Below are 17,480 nucleotides of genomic sequence, written 5' to 3'. Positions count from 1 at the left end.
CTGAAGCCCTAAATTAAAGCGTATGTTTCCTTTAAAAGACTGCTAAAAATAAATTGTTTATCGTAGAAAGAAACTGTAAAAACTGGCATTATGGTCGGAATATGAATTTTTCAACAGTGCTTGACCGCACCAAAGGTTATGAGTTTCCATTAGAAAAAGTAACCAAACTAAAGCTTAAAATGTTGATATTTCTGTCAAAATCCCTTTATTCTATATATCTCATTTAAAATGTTGTCAGAAATAACCTGTTAGGATAAACTAGATTCTGTTACAAACATTAAGTTCAGCAGCCCTTAGTGACACCGTGAAGCCATGATAGATTCTGAGATGAATAGTCACATGACAATTATTCACTAAACATCAGACAGAACTGCAGGCTGTTTGTTTACACAGACAGGAGAGGATGGGGGGGCTGGAAGAAGAGGGAATAAAAAATATTTCTTTTATGATTTAATGCTATTATAACTGTGTTATTCTGCACAAAAGACATTTTTGAGTTGTTCCCAATTCTAACCATGATTGTGCTGGTTCCATAGAGGTGCAGGACTTATATATACAGGTGCTGGTCATATGATTAGAATATCATGAAAAAGTTGATTCATTTCAGTAATTCCATTCAAAAAGTGAAACTTGTATACTGTATACATTCATTCCACACATACTGGTATATTTCAAGTGTTTATTTCTTTTAATTTTGATTATTATAACTGAAACTAATGAAAATCCCAAATTCAGTATGTCAGAAAATTAGAATATTACTTAAGACCAATACAAAAAAAGGATTTTTAGAAATGTTGGCCAACTGAAAAGTATGAAAATGAAAAGTATGAGCATGTACAACACTCAATACTTAGTTGCCTAAATTACTGCAGTAATGCAGCATGTATGGAGTGGATCAGTCTGTGGCACTGCTCAGGTGTTATGAGAGCCCAGGCTGCTCTGATAGTGGCCTTCAGCTCTTCTGCATTGTTGGGTCTGGCGTATCGCATCTTCCTCTTCACAATACCTCATAGATTCTCTATGGGGTTAACGTCAGGTGAGTTTGCAGGCCAATTAAGAACAGGGATACCATGGTCCTTAAACCAGGTAATGGTAGCTTTGGCACTGTGTGCAGGTGCCAAGTCCTGTTGGAAAATGAAATCTGCATCTCCATAAAGTTGGTCAGCAGCAGGAAGCATGAAGTGCTCTAAAACTTCCTGGTAGACGGCTGCTTTGACTTTGGACCTCAGAAAACACAGTGGACCAACACCAGCAGATGACATGGCCCCAAACCATCACTGACTGTGGAAACTTTACACTGGACCTCAAGCAACGTAGATTCTGGGCCTCTCCTCTCTTCCTCCAGACTCTGGGACCTTGATTTCCAAAGGAAATGCAAAATTTATTTTCATCAGAGAACATAACTTTGGACCACTCAGCAGCAGTCCAGTCCTTTTTGTCTTTAGCCCAGACGAGGCGCTTCTGACGCTGTCTCTTGTTCAAGAGTGGCTTGACACAAGGGATGTGACAGCTGAAACCATGTCTCCATACGTCTGTGCGTGGTGGTTCTTGAAGCACTGACTCCAGCTGCAGTCCACTCTTTGTGAATCTCCCCCACATTTTTGAATGGGTTTTGCTTCACAATCCTCTCCAGGGTGCGGTTATCCCTATTGCTGGTACACTTTTTTCTACAGCATCTTTTCCTTCCCTTCGCCTCTCTATTAATGTGCTTGGACACAGAGCTCTATGAACAGCCAGCATCTTTAGCAATCACCTTTTGTGTCTTGCCCTCCTTGTGCAAGGTGTCAATGGTCGTCTTTTGGACAACTGTCCAGTCAGCAGTCTTCCCCATGATTGTGTAGCCTACAGAACTAGACTGAGAGACCATTTAAAGGCCTTTGCAGGTGTTTGAGTTAATTTTCTGATTAAAGTGTGGCACCAGGGGTCTTCAATATTGAACCTTTTCACAATATTCTAATTTTCTGAGATACTGAATTTGGGATTTTCATTAGTTGTCAGTTATAATAATCAAAATTAAAAGAAATAAACACTTGAAATATATCAGTCTGTGTGGAATGAATGTATACATTATACAAGTTTCACTTTTTGAATGGAATTACTGAAATAAATCAACTTTTTCATGATATTCTAATTATATGACCAGCACCTGTAGTGCAGTGAAACACAAGGCCACAGTGAGTAAAATATAAAAAGAACAAAAAATGCCCAGAAATGGCTTGTTGGGTTCAGAGCGTTAATGATGTGTGTAGTGGGTTTTTGGGATGGCTGAGTCTTTGGGATGAACTGAATCTTTGGCATATATCACAACTACACAGCAAAGACAACTTGATTGCAGGTTTACCTGACATTTTACAGAGAACGAGAGTTATTTATAATTGATAAAAGCCCTACATTATGCTGTTTTGTTGCTTTAACAGAAATCACAAATCAATAAGTGACTCAGCTCCTGTAAATTGACTCTGATCAAGTCACTGGAGTCTCAGGGCCTCTTCAGTTAGAACAGGGGCATTATGGGAACTCACAGCGATGGAGACTGCGCTGGTCACTGCTCCGAGGTATCCCTGGATGAATTTTGAAACTGGAGCCGGCTGAAGTGGAAAATAAAAGAGATTATAATATGAAAGTATCTCACACTGGTTATGTGTCTAAATCAGACGGGGTTCCTGGTGCTGTACCTTGGAGGCGTTGCCGTTGGAATAATTCACACAGGCGTTGTGACTCTGGTTCAACCACTGTAAAAAGACAGGAAGTCAGAAGAAGAGGAGCTTGTTAGTAAATGGGACGTATTACTGTGTGATTACTACTACGTTTTGCATTTCCAACATTACGTCACAGGAGATCACAGACAACCTGATGTCCTCATGAAAAGCGTTCCAGAGCCTCGGGGGCCCTTTCTGCCATTTTTGCATTAAAATGTATTTCAAATATTAATTTATTCTTAAAGTAGTTTGTTATAATTTCTCTGTTGATCGGCTCATCAATGAGATGACTAATCATTGCAGCTCTACCATCTGGCTCAGCAGCTATCCCCTAAATATTCCACTGAGTCCATATGTAGATAAATCATTTTAAGCTCAAACTTCATTTACTATTTTTTCGCTTTCAGTTGCATCAAAAAGACATTATGAATCAAAACTTCTACAAAAATAGTAGGTGTTCCTTGAGTTCAACATTTTATATTATTGTAGAAATGAGATGATGGTTTAGACAATAACAGACTTTGTCTCACACCAGCAGTGTTTATTTTACACAGCTTTTCAAAAAACAGACTGCTTGCCAACTTAAAATTGGTATTCTTTTATCTGAAGTGCTAAATATAAAACTTGACAATTCAAGTGGATACTATTATTATATCACTGCATCATTGTTATTTCATTTCTTGTTATTGTTGCAATATTTTCATTTTGTTGCCAAATTTCGCATCTTCCTGTCAGGAGTTTCTAAAACACTTCATTGGTTTAACAGCATCGTGCCAGCACTGCAATAGTAAACTGGCTGGCTAGCAAATACTGGAACATTTACAGAAATGTCGATTAATATGCCTTGTCTTTATAAATTACTCAATTAATTACATGGAATTGCAAAAGTCTTGATAATATCAGTGAGTCTGAGTTCTACAGGTCGAAAAGATGGTATTTACCTGCCAGAAGACAGTGGATGCCAATGTTTGATTTGGGAGAAGGAGGCCAACAACCTGCATGAAATTAATTAATTAATTCTGAAACAGCTAGAAAAACACATAAACATTATCTAAAAGGGAAAAACATAGTCTAAAGATAAATTGGAGGGTCAGCCTTGGTTAAAACAATGTATTTATTTTTTTATCCTTGTATGAAACATGTATAAGAGCCCGATAGATAAATCTGTTGACTGATGTTATCAGCCGATATTGGCCTTTCACATCACCGATATGAAAACTTTTTTTATGCAATAAATAATGTTTTTTATTATCATTTTTTTAAATGTCAGCAATTGACTGAAACTGAACAGTAATGATATTTATTAAGCTATTTATTTTATACCTATTTATTTTTCCCAGTTATCATTTATAGAATTGGCTGACAATGTAATACACTGTTTGTATAATGTATAACAATGTTAAATATTATTTAAGTTTATGTTTAAGAGAGTAGCTCTCTGGGTACAGAGGCTCTCTGAGAGGTAAAAAAAAAAAAAAAAAAAAAAAAAAATCATTACACAAGCCAAATTAAAATAAACATTTTTATTCCAGGTCAAAAAAATTACTACATCAGCCACCATCAATTAATTTTCTCCCTCTAAAATCAGTATTGCATCAGTTTGAAAAATCTTACATTGGTCAGGGGCTAACATGTACTGAGGGTTAATTTCTATGTAGCCTTTAACAGTTTAGATTAACTCTAATGAACATCATGATTGGCTTTGCGTTACTGAAATGTATATAAAAAGTCTTACCACTGGCGTGCCAAATGGAATAAAACCTGTTAAAAGACAGAAGTATCACTTTTAACATCTTACACTCATAGCTGTTTGTTTTTAAGCCAGCCTGTCTGTACAGGTCAGACACAGCAAATAGGATTTCTATTTGTCTGACATATATAGAAAGTTGGAAAGTCTCTTTCTCCCTCTCTCCTCCCTCACCCTTCCTCTCTTCCAACCTCTCTCCGACACTTAAAAATCCACTTTGCAAAAAAAAAGGTGATTTGAGACCAAAATACTTGTGTTTGCTTCCTCAGAGAAGCTCGAGAACATCTCCGTCACCGTGGGAGAGAGGTTTTAATCAGCGCCCAGCTGAGTGTGACCTTTTTCAGGCCTGAGACAACCTGAAGAGCCCCGTCGAGCCGTGACAGTTCCCAGGGTGAACGACGCTTCCATGTTGGACCACATAACAAGCCCCTAGATCCCACTCCCCCCCCGAGGCTTCCACACCGAGCCACTTTACCTGACATCCGAAAGGGCATGAGGATCTTCTCCCCCGTGTCAGGGTGGATGATGGCCTGTAATAACAGCATAATGATCAGAATCAGACCATAATGAGAACAGAAAGATTCGGGTTGGTTCAGTTTAGCTGAATAAGGAGGAAGAAGAGAGTGTTATATGAAAATGATTAATATCACCTTAAATAGAGAGCACCACATGTCATACTCTGAAGACCACGCCCACAGGAGGGGAGACTATTGGTGCCACAATACACAACCACAGGCTGAAACACGAACAAACTTTATAACTAAAAATATTAGATTTAAGCATATCATATGATAATTAGCACTGTATGTCTACCAGAAAGGACAAGTTGGCTGTTATTAAGCTAAGGCTCTTAATACTGCACAGTAGGGATGGGCGTCGGAAGAAACCTTCCAAGTTGAGCATCTATAATGTTAATGATCAATTAATCTATTAATCACTATGTTTTTATAAATACTTCAGTTCATATATAAAAACATGCATACGTGGGCAAAATAAAAGATATATATGCAGTACTATGCAAAAGCCTGTTTTATTTTGAAAGGACGAAAAGAGACTTCCTGCCAATCGTAAAACTAACTCAAGTGAGATTATAGTGTAAAGATACTATACTCATTATTTTAGGTTGTCATAAATTTACTTTTTTTCAGTTATTAGCAACATTTTGACAACATACTTTTTACATTTACTGCTGTTTTTTGGCTCTCTATAAAGAGAATGTAAATATACTATATTTTAACCAGATGAAGGACTTTAGTCATCAGACGTCTGGATCTGAAGTTATCAGAGAAACAAACCGAGCAAACAGAGGCAGCCTCCTGTGATCTTTACTACATTGCGTTTTTAAAGACTTTTTTTTCCCTTTTTTATGTGAGAAAGTTTTTTTCTAAAAGTCTTTTAAATGTACACATGAAAGACAAATGATGTTTTGCAGTAAGATAGGACAGATGGAAATCTGTTTCCCCTACTGCGTTAACGGAGATGAGATCTGCTGATCGGAGAGGAACGGAAGCTGCTTTCTGATGCACATGGAGCCGATCTAGAACATGTGAAGCACCGTGTATGAGGGCACTATCATGTCTGAAAATGGGAAATTTGCCCCATATAGTATATCTGGTCCTGTGAAACGATCTCATATACTCTCAGGGAAAGTCAAAATACACCACTGTAAACATTACCTACAAATTACATATTTATATATAGTTTACTGATTATTTAACTTCTTCTGTTTTACACAATGCAGAAAACAATGCTTTGGGTGATTTAGAAATGGTGTTTTTATTTATTTATTATTTAAATAGTCAGTAATGTGTTATTTATAACAATTTATTTTATTTGTATTTCTTCATTTTTTTGCTTTTTTTATATTTTTTTTTCTAGAATTACTTTATTAAATAATATTTAACATTATTATACATTGTTATACATTGCATGTCTAATGTATAAAAATGTATAATAATGTTAAATATTATTTAATAAAGTTAATTGTTTGAGAAAGTATCCTTTGTCATAATGGTGCAAAATTGGTGCACATAAAAAACATTTATTTTCATTCCAGTTAAAAAATAAAAAAAAGCCCATATATCGTCTGCTATATCTTGGTTATTGGTGAATTTCCCCCGTATGGACTGTATAGAGTCCGGTTTCAACTGTTACAATTCTGCACACTTGTAATATTTACACACAACACATCTGAACCAGCAGCACTTTACTGTATTTAGGGACATGTTTATAGAGTTGAATATATGATCAAAATAATCCTCAATGTGGTGTTCAAATTCCAGTGCACCTTGTGTGACATTTGGCTGTATTCACATGTGAATTTAAAGCTTGTCATTACATAACACAAGCTGCATTTTAGTGCTTTAATTTAGTTGGCTTCTAACATTTTTTTAAATGTAAAAAAAATAGGTGAACATTTTGAATAAGTTAAAGATAAAAAAAAGAGTGCAGAACTCCAGTCCAATTAAAATCAATATGTTTTATTGAGATGAGTCATAAAGACCAGATTTATAAAACTCTAAAGTATAGCTGTTGCATCGTGTCCATATTAGTGTAAATCATGTTCTCTTGGTTTGAGAAACTGCACCTGCAGTTCAGTGACTGTCTGACGTGTTCAGAAGCTGGCACTTACTGCTAATTAGCTCTTGAGTTAAAACAACTCGCCTGCTTCACCTTTGTCATTTTTATTTTAAAGCTTTACTCTGTTTGGTATGTCTTTACCTTTACTGGACAGCACATGGGTGCCCTCACTCTGCTGTGTGCTTGTTGTGTAAACAAAAGTGTAAAGACAGACACCATAACAACCAGAAATGATACAAGATAGTGATCTTAGTTTGTGTGTGGGTGAATGAAAGTCTTACCTGCTTTATTTTTTGAGCTTCCCAAAGCTGGAGAGAAAAATTAATAACAGTTTTAATGAGAATAACTTTAATTAATGAGAAATGAACTGTCCCAAGTATTGTTAGTCTTTTATTCAGATAAGTAATTGAGAAACATTAGGCCGGAGAAATACCTGCTGTTATCTACAAGCCAGAAGTAAATCGCAACATGCTTGATTTAGGGAGCTACATATCACCCATAACGGCACCATGATCTCAGAATTAACAACATAGTAACCTCCTGGGGCCCCACTGAATAAAAGACTGCACAAATGTAGCCTACTGCCACATGTATCAGAATGTGCTTAAGCCAGGTTCCTTTCCTTGATACATCCTAGTGGTGTGTCATATCGTATCATTCACGATTATACCGGTATATTTTTTTTTATAATAAAAAAAATGCATATCACGATATTGGCAACATTCCTACTTCTTGACGTAGTGGCGTAAGGGTTTTTCCTAGACTGTGGCGACCCACCAGAGTCTCATGTCCTAATGTCACATTTCAAGCTATTAAAAGATTATATTTACCCCCGGACCCCCAAGATGGTTATTTTTATTATTTGCTGATACTAAGAGTCTAGTGTACATTATTTGGCGACTGTTGAGATTTGCACTTTACACTACATTTTTATTATTGATTTTTATTTTGTTGTACTTTTTTTTTATATAGACTAAAAAAATCATATTTTCGATATATTTTTCAGTATTTTGTAATATCGTTATCGCAAAAAAACCCTGAAAATATCGTGATATTCTTTCGCCCACCCCTAATACATCCCAAATAGTGTGGATGTGAGTGCACATGCACGAGCCACCAACCACGCCCCGGCTCCTCCCGCAAATGAATACGCAGATGACATGCAAATGACTATAAATTTGCAGGCTTGCCAGCTGATTTTCGAAATAACAATTGTAAATGTACGTGCTGCCACTGTGTGCAAGGTGGATGTGCTGATCTCTGAGATGGAGGCCAAAAAAACTGTGCTTTTTAGTTTTTTTTTAGTTTTTCAGCTCTGGAATCAGCAACAAGTGCAAGCAAACTGAGTGGCAAGGTGTCACTGTGGCTGTTAACACAGCTGGATCAGCTACCCGCAGCCATGGCAGAAGTAAGAAAAATAAATCCAACTGAGATTAGGGTGAGTTCAGAGAAGTTTTAAAATAATGTACACGTATCATCCTGGGACAGTAAATCAGCATGGTCCCTAAACACACGCACCCTCTGAACTCATGTTTACGCACCATTTTATAAGTCACACTTTGCCTATACCTTTTTGTCCTAAATAGTCATCACATACGGGATCAATTATGCACTACACCTGATTTATTCTGAATGCATTTTCCCACCTACACGTTTTTGCTCCAGGGAGAGAGATGTGTGTGTTGTGGAATGCTGCGCACCTGTAGCGTTAACTCTATGTTAAACGGAAAGGGAAAACAGTCTGTGATCTTGACTTTGACACAGTGATTAAGGCCTGTTGTAATCTGTGAATAAATTGTTTCACAAGGTTTTTATTGCACTTTATGTTAATCAGAATCAGAAATACTTTATTCATCCCCGGAAGGAAACTCGGTTTCTCTCCAGTTACTCCAACAAAATACGAAAAATATAGAGAAATGTATGGATATAATAATGGTAGAAATAGCAAAATATATAGACTTGAGAGAATATACAAACCTACAAAATAAACACACTTAAAAATATAAATAGCCTATCCAAATAATATAATGAAATATACAGACTTCAAAATACTATTTTTGCACAAATAAGCAGCAGTACACAGGTGACAGGTGAAATATAAAATATAATCATAATCTGGACATTCTCACGACAGCTCGAGAGATTGCACAGCGGTCCGCACATTCTCACCGCAAGTTCACTTTCATACATGTGGCGTGTGCAGGAAAAACAGCGTACGCAATGTTTTAGTGCAAATCCAGTCGTCCTACACTCTTTGACTTCTCTGGTGCGTTTTTTGAAATTATACTGCAATTGTAAACTGCTGGATATATTTAGTTTCTCAATGGAATACATAAAATGTCAAAACAAAAAATGGCTGTTGGTAACTTTTGGAGAAATAAGTTTTTGTCACATGAAAAAACAAAACAAATCAGGTTCCTCTGCCTCATCTGATACCCCTTTTGGATTGAATCCGGTGCAGTACGGAGCCGGTGCCTACTCTCAAACTGGTTCTTCGTTTTCAGATACCCAAAGAACCGGTTCTCTTCCAGGAAAACTGGTTCCAGAACAGCACCAACTCTCTGCTGGTCTCGAACCACGAACCACTTATGTAGGGGCTGTGGCCGGATTATTGTGACCAACAAGACCAACTAAAACGTGTATTATTCATTTGATTTGATTTGCTTAACTGCAATGTGATTGATGCGGCCTAGCGTTAGCAGGCTAGCTACTAACTGTCAATCATGTCTTCTTGTTAACTCATTAAACTGTCAAAATAAACAGCACTGTTCAAATATGAATTAAGAATAATTATGTTACTGCACTTCCTATTTCTAACCTCAAATAATTTAAAACATATTGGTCTCACTCTGCCTCAGCCTCCGGTGAAGTTACCAACTGTAGCTTTCAATGTGTCTATAGTAGGTGTTAAAATAATTTGTTATTCTGTCTCTTTTGTCTGTCTCTGTTGTCTGTCTCCAAATTATATCTCTGTAAGACATAACAAGGCAGAATGTTTGTGTTAACAAGTTTGATAGCAGGTCAGGACACGGACTTGATGTGACATGACGTGTCCCTGTATTGACTACAGAGATCTCTGTAGGTTCAAACATCACTTCCCTGATTTACATGAGACTGGTTTCAGGTAATGAAGTCTGAACCAGTCTCCTTTCCCTCGTACCCATTATTTTATCCTCACGATGGTTTACTAATCATGAAGGTAGATTTCTTCCAGGAAGTGCCGCCTTCTTGATCCGCCGATTCGTCAGTTTTAATCAATACAGGGACACGTCATGTCACATCAAGTCCGTGTCCTGACCTGCTATCAAACTTGTTAAGACAAACATTCTGCCTTGTTATGTCTTACAGAGATATAATTTGGAGACACAGATGTTGCAATGTGCACACAAACCATAATGTATTTGAAGTAATCATAGTTTTAAAACAATATTAGCACATGATCATTGTAACAAAAGCATCTTACATGTTTAATATATTAATGCATAGAGGGAGGGCACACACACACAGTGAATTAAGCATGCATTTGATAGTGACCTTTGATAGTGACCTGCGTCACGCACAGAGACAGACAACAGAGACAGAATAACAAATTATTTTAACATAGGATATCATTTATATTCCCCTCCCTCTCAATTCTTGCTTTTCAGACTCCCTAATGCTTCACATGTCCTAAATTATGTCAAAGTCAACTCATCTTTTTGTGTCTTTACCTGAGCGTCTGTCACTCCTGCAGGCAGAGTTCCTTGTTTGAAACGGTCGAGCAGCTCCACAGACTCCTGCAGACATTTCTGATTTGACCAAATAGATAAAAAGAACTCAGTTAAAATTTAACATTTTAGTCAGTTTAGGCAGTCTTCCCTGGAGAGTCTTAGTCAGCTCAGAGATGTTTTTTTTTTTTAATATTCCACTATTTAAGCCACACGGCTCAATGCATACGATAATTGTGTTTCACTAAAACTTTCATGCTGATTTTCAGTTGACAAATGAGTTTCCTAACGGGTAATGAGCAGCTTTCTGTGGTGTGATCATTGTCTAATGCGGAGCAAAATACAAGGTCATGTGGCCCAATTTGCTCTAATGAGCTTGCCATCTGTGTGTGTGCGTGTGTGTGTGTGTGTGTGTACCTTCCTTTCTCTGTGATAATGTTAGGTGTGCACTTTTGCACACATGAGGTTGTGTGTGTCTGTGTGTGTGTGTGTGTGTGTGTGTGTGTGTGTGTGTGTGTGTGTGTGTGCGTGCGTGCGATTGTATGCAAAATCACGACTACCCCTGTTCCACTCTCTTCATTAGGGGCAAGTTGAGGCTATGCCTGGCTCAGCGGGGTGCAGGGTGCAAGGTGTGTGTGTGTGTGTGTGTGTGTGTGTGAGTGAGAGAGAGAGAGAGAGAGAGAGGGAGTACACACTCTCCACCCCTCACAGCTGCCCCACATGTCCACACCTCATCACATCCCAGGAGCTACTGCCGCTATTACTGTCACCAAAGCGCTCGCTAACAGCTTCATTACCCAGAGCACCGGAGCACTGATGACTCCATGAACCAAATTACCAAAACACAACAAAGACCTGGAGAAATGTTTCAACGAGCAGAGAACAGTCTGCAGCCAAAAAGGTCAGAGATTTGTTCCCAGTAACAGAGTGTGTTAATAAATGAGTCACGGTCAAGGACATTTTAAGAACTATGAATACAGAGTAAAGTCGATGCCTTTTAGATTTTTCAGTGTTCTTACACCTTTTCCAAGTCAATTTCAGGCACTTTTCAAGCATTTTGAAGGTACATTTATAAGCAGCAAATTACATAATTTACATTACATACGATTACAATACATTCTAGTATAAAGATTATTTCACTTCTTCCTCACTTTAAAAAATACATTGTTTTTGTTGTAGGACAACAAACACTTGAGATCTGTGTTTATACGTCTGGTAAATGTTTCTGCCTTCATTTTTAATCTTTATAATACAACATTATAATTTGTTTGCAGGTTTATGTACATTGTGTATTACAGGGTTGGATATTAGTAGAAGAGCCTGACAGATTTATTAGTTGACCGATATGATCAGCTGATATTGGTCTGTCAAATCAGTCAATCTGCATATGTTATATGTCCGTATATGTTGTCCAATATAGGCCAATATGAAATCTTTCATACACAATATATAATGCAGAAAACAATGGGTGATTTAGAAATGGTTTTAACTATTTTTTTATTTTTTTACTGACACTGAATATGTGGTATTGATATTTATTTATCTATTTATTTCATTTCACTTATTCTCTTTTTTTTCTAAGTTATTATTTCTAGAATTGGTTGACAATGTAAAACATTGTTTGTGTAATCTTTAATAATGTATAATAATGTTAAATATTTTCGAATTAAGTTATTTGTTTGAGGAAGTAGCCTTCTAAGTGCCTTTGTCATAATGGTGCAACTTTCGTGCACATAAAAAAACATCTAATTTAATTCCAGCTAAAAAGTATATATTGACTGCCATATCGCTTATTAATACATTTTCCGCTCTAAATTTGCTATTGGTATCAGTCTCAAATATCCCATATCTGTTTGGCTCTAAGTAATAGGCCATCTTTATCTGATACATTTTTATTTGCTCTGTTTTTATGGTATTTGAGATACTGTGCAGGTCCAACAAAAGGTTGTTGGAAGGTCTGATGAGAGAAAAAAATCAGTAGTTGCAAGCAGTAGTTGAGGAGTAAAAAGGATTGTTTTTTTAACCATTAGATAATAAACCATGATGTAAATTTTGGACAGCCCAAGTAATTTTCAAATTGGATTTCTGTCAGAAAAGAAAAGCCCGGGGAAATAATGCTTTTGGATGGAAATCAAAGACTTGGATGTAACGTTTGCCAATAAAGTCACAAATGCAATGACCTGACATGAGTGCAAACTAATTTATGAAAGAAAAATAGAAATAAATGCTGGAACGAGCTGGTGTTAAGTTTAATGTTGCCACTATAGTCATACTACAAACAACCCAAACTTTATTTTGTGGCAGCATTCTGCAGGGCAAATTAAAGGGAAAGCACAACAAAATGTCCTGTTTTTAAAAATGTGTCACCTGTTTGTAAGTAGACTTTGTGTCTAAATTTCAAGCCCTTTTAAGCCACTTTTCAAACCTTGAAAACTCAAGTGACAATTCAAGGACTTTCAAGGATTTCCACTTGGGCCTCAGTGCTTGAAAAAACAAGAAATGTGGCCTCAGGGTCAGATAAAATGTAAAAGCTGAGGCTGAATACCTGCCTGTTACCTCCCTGTAACACACCAGATGTGTGGATGCCAACTAAACCTCAGCAATCAACAGCCGATTTTCCTCCCTTCACAGCCAGCGAGGTGTCATCCCATGAACAACAGTTTTGCGTTGCAAAGTGCAAAATGGGCAGAAAGTTGAATACAGATTCACTGTGTTCTGCAAGATTCATCTGAATATCTCAAAGACAGAAGCAGCAGCTGCACGAGGAGAGGGTGGGAACACTAAAGTGAAAAATGCTTTTGATTTAACACGTCAAAACATTGCAGTTTTACTCAGGAACAGTCACCGCTAAGAATCTCTCCTCATTATGAACACTGAGCTTAGTAATAATTAAACAAAACGACTTATAATACGTTTTATTAAGTGCACTCAGCACTTTTTCCCTTCTTTACTGTGTCAGTGCTAAATGAGTTCTTCCTCCTCTGTATGTGTGCCATTTTATCTTTCTCCATCTCGTCCTGCTGTAGAGGTGGGGGTAAAAATCGATACAGCATAGTATTGCAATATTTTGTGTGGCAACATTATATCGATTCGTGCCTTTTTTTTCACTTTAAGGGAATATACTTGAGATAATATGAAACTAGAAGATCACCATGTGCGTCAGGATATTGTGTCGGGAAGATGTCAAAAAAATGCTGCAAAGTAAGACTTTTTTATGTTTCATTCAAAAAAATTGAGAGCAGTGAAGCTTAAAGTTGAGGAAAGTTTGAGAAAATGCTGCAGTTGTTGTCGTCAATACATGTTTGATATCAGTTCAGTTCAGTTTGACTGAATACTTTGTTGGTCAGTCTGTGGGTTTGACTCTCATTTTGGAGAAATAAAAGACGGAAGTCGGATGAATAGACTGAGAATTTTCTCTTATTTGACAAAACAATTCTTGGTTGAATTTAATTTTGTGGACACAAAATGCAGTTAATTCACAGAATATTGTATTGCAATACTCACCATATCGCAAAATATCTATAAGTATATATATATATAAGTATCGTATGGTGACTAAGTATTGGGATAAATCGAATCGTGGGGCTTCTGCTGAATAACTATCTCTTTTAGATAATATATCGTCCCCTAAATTACTGCGATGAACAATATTATTGTAATTTGAGACCAATCTGATATTCAGTATCGGTATCGGGCCGATTTTGGCCCAAATCACTAAATCAGATATCAGAAGAAATTTAAAAAAGTATAATCTGATCAGATCCATCCATTGTGCCGTCCCTCACAATAAGTTGATTAATTATAGTGACAGGCCTAGGTTGAAGTGCACCAAAGCAAAATACATATAGTCAATAGAAAGTGTTCCAGTGAAACACAGTTTAAAAACATGGTTCAGTTCAGCTTTCATCACACCAGATCCACGTTTTAAATGTACGTTTCTTTACCTCGGTCACAAGGAGCGTTCTGGGGTCAATCACATCCAGGAAGTGTCTGAACCGACCAAAAAATGTGTTCTGAGAGAAAAAGAAAATACATAACACAAACATTATCTTAAATGTGTTGAAAGCACTAAACAATTATTTTTCATTCAAACATCATCACCCACAGAACTTGTAATTAAAAATAGTAACACCACATTCTAGAAAAACACTCAAAATATACTACTCATTATACAGAATGGCCTATTTCTGACAGAATATATATAATGGATTATAATTAATGATGCATTCATGTGTTCATCACTTAATTGTTGCAGCTGGTGAAGGTGGAGGGGACGTTGTTGACAACATCAATAAGACAGAATGTGATCATTTGCTCTATAATTAACTAAAAACTATGGAAAAACAATATATTAAACCTCTCTGAACTGATGTAGTATCAGTTGCGTTTTAGCCATGTTAAAGAAGCACAACTGCAGAAACTAGAAGATTCATATTCTTCATATGCATTTCATATTCATATTACTTTAAAATTAGAGTTACTTGAGGCCTAAACGTGAGATATTAAATGCAACTTGTCGGCTTTAAAGTTTTCAGTCAGGATGAGGAAGTTGAGAAAATCTGACTTTCTATCTACTGCACAGGTGAAATAAATTACATTTTTGCTGAAATATAGGCAGCCAAATCTGATTCTGGACTGTTCCTGTAAGCAGAGGTTCCAGCTGCTGCCTGGTAAACAGTAATATTACAGCGTGCCAGCTGTTTTAACACACCAGGTGGAGCCTCCTCATTAATCCCTCCGACAAACTGTTTCCTATCTGCATCTTTTCGGGAACCCGAATGCACTCACACCATTTGCAATTAATTTCTATAATGACTGTGCCAGAAATACCTTTCAATCATTTATTCATAACTGAGCATAAGGAACAATTTTGGAGATACAGCAACACGCCATGCAGCGTTGAGAAACCCCCCCCCCACAACCCTCACTAACTTGAGTTTAATTACACTAACTGCTAATTTGGATGAAAATCTGGTTTCTGACTCACTGCTGCGCCTTGTGACTTCCTGAACATATGGATGGTTGGTAAAAACACAGCGTGGGGGAATAGGTTTTTAAATCTGTTAAATTCAATTATTCACCAGCACCACGCCAACGTGACGTGTTGAAGCAGACACTGGTGAGCAGAAGAAGAGATGCTACCTTTACTGCAGCTTCATCAGTGTTACACTGTGTTCTGTGACCCAGCAGATTATGTGACCTGATTTGAGCCTCTGCTTGATGTTTTTACAAGTCAGTTCTAGCCCGGCAGATGTATCAGTTGACTGATATAATTTTTAGTTAGGACAATGAATTTTTTTGTTAATCCAAGCTTCTTCTTTTTTTTTTAAATAATGACAAAAGACCTTTTTCACAGCAGACATTTTAACATGTCATAATAGAAAAGGCATTGGTGTATTATTAAATACATTACTCACTCATTGCTTTCACTGGAATAGTTAACTAGGACACTTACCTGTACTGAGCCATTGTTAATGTGATCAATTAAATCCTTTACTTCCTTATAAAAATAACATTTCAAGCAGTTTCTTATTCAAAATAAACACCTTTTAAACCTTGAAAATATCAGATTAAAATTAAAGTGTTTTCAAGGACTTCCGGTACTGGTAGAAATCTTGATTTTCATACATTTCTCTTGAGTTGAGTTACTGCATGTTGTAGATTATATAGATGATGATTGCATTCCACTTAAAAGGGGGAACCCTGCATGCTGGCTGACTGGAATAGTTTACTGGGACACTTATTGGTAATAAGCCATTTTTACCGTTATCAATTTTGTGTATGCTTTTCCAGCTATCAGGGCTGCAACTAACCATTATCTGCATTATCTGTAGATTATTGTCCCGATTAATAATTTGGTTTATCAATGTCAAACAAATAGTAAAATAAAATGTTCATCCCAGTTTGTAAAAGTCTAAGTTGTCTCAAATTGTGACATCTTTAAATGTGTTGTTTTGTCAGTCCAAAACACAAAGATATTCAGTTTAATATGATTTAAAGCTGGAAAGAGCATTTCTGCCATTTTTGTGTGACAAATTAATTAACTATTCATCAAAATAGTTGGTGATTATATTGAAGAAAGCGGCATAACAGAAAGAGCTGCTCTACTTTAAGTACATTGTGCAGTACATTATGATAGATATTTCCAGCCTGATAGCAAACCTACTGTTACCTCAACTCATTTATAAAGGTTTTGTGTCTACTTCTGACCTGAGTCAGAAAAAAACTTCTTGTGGAGGAATGAAAAGTATTTTTTTCCATAAGCAGTGCTTTGTCATACTGTCCCAAACTTAATAAATTTAGTCAATAATGCAATAATTTAATTATTTCAAATGAACGCACACTTATTACTGTAATGGTCTATTAATACAATAATGCATTTTTTCTTCTTCATTGCAAATGGTTCCACTCCTCTTGACTAGCATTAAAATATGGAGAACTGAATAGCATCTGTAACATCTGCACATTGACTCTAAGTAGGTTTACTTTATATGCATACACAAACAAAACTCAAATCTCAACTCTTCTCAATTGTTATTTCATAAATATTATAAACACTTTACTTTATTATAAACACTTTAAACACGTTAGTTTTAGGATGTATTTATTATGTTCTATGTCCTGTGTTATTATGTTGCACCATAGAGAATCATTTTTAATCTTGTGTGCCTATACAGCGACAATAAAGGCTATCTATCTATCTATCTATCTATCTATCTATCTATCTATCTATCTATCAATCTAAAC

General features: G+C 36.4%; 1 protein-coding gene across 3 annotated transcripts in view; it reads right to left on the bottom strand.

The window, feature by feature from the left end:
* Nucleotides 1-17,480, bottom strand: part of sfxn5a (sideroflexin 5a) — a 39,606-nt gene that overhangs the window by 21,330 nt on the left and 796 nt on the right. For all 3 annotated transcript variants that reach the window (XR_009395866.1, XR_009395865.1, XM_059353296.1), the window contains exons 2-9: nt 14,678-14,746; nt 10,737-10,814; nt 7,308-7,334; nt 4,922-4,976; nt 4,435-4,460; nt 3,641-3,694; nt 2,676-2,732; nt 2,523-2,588 (exon numbers count right to left, since the gene is read on the bottom strand). Coding sequence is in view for 1 of the 3 variants with exons in the window: in XM_059353296.1 (XP_059209279.1) it covers nt 2,523-2,588; nt 2,676-2,732; nt 3,641-3,694; nt 4,435-4,460; nt 4,922-4,976; nt 7,308-7,334; nt 10,737-10,814; nt 14,678-14,746 (432 nt within the window). In the remaining 2 variants the exon portion in view is untranslated. The remainder of the gene's footprint in view (nt 1-2,522; nt 2,589-2,675; nt 2,733-3,640; nt 3,695-4,434; nt 4,461-4,921; nt 4,977-7,307; nt 7,335-10,736; nt 10,815-14,677; nt 14,747-17,480) is intronic.

The sequence above is a fragment of the Centropristis striata genome, chromosome 16 (genome assembly GCF_030273125.1).
Source record: "Centropristis striata isolate RG_2023a ecotype Rhode Island chromosome 16, C.striata_1.0, whole genome shotgun sequence".
NCBI classification, from domain to species: Eukaryota; Metazoa; Chordata; class Actinopteri; order Perciformes; family Serranidae; genus Centropristis; species Centropristis striata.
The sequence above is the reverse complement of the archived record's forward strand: the minus strand, read 5'-3'. Positions and strand labels throughout refer to the sequence as shown.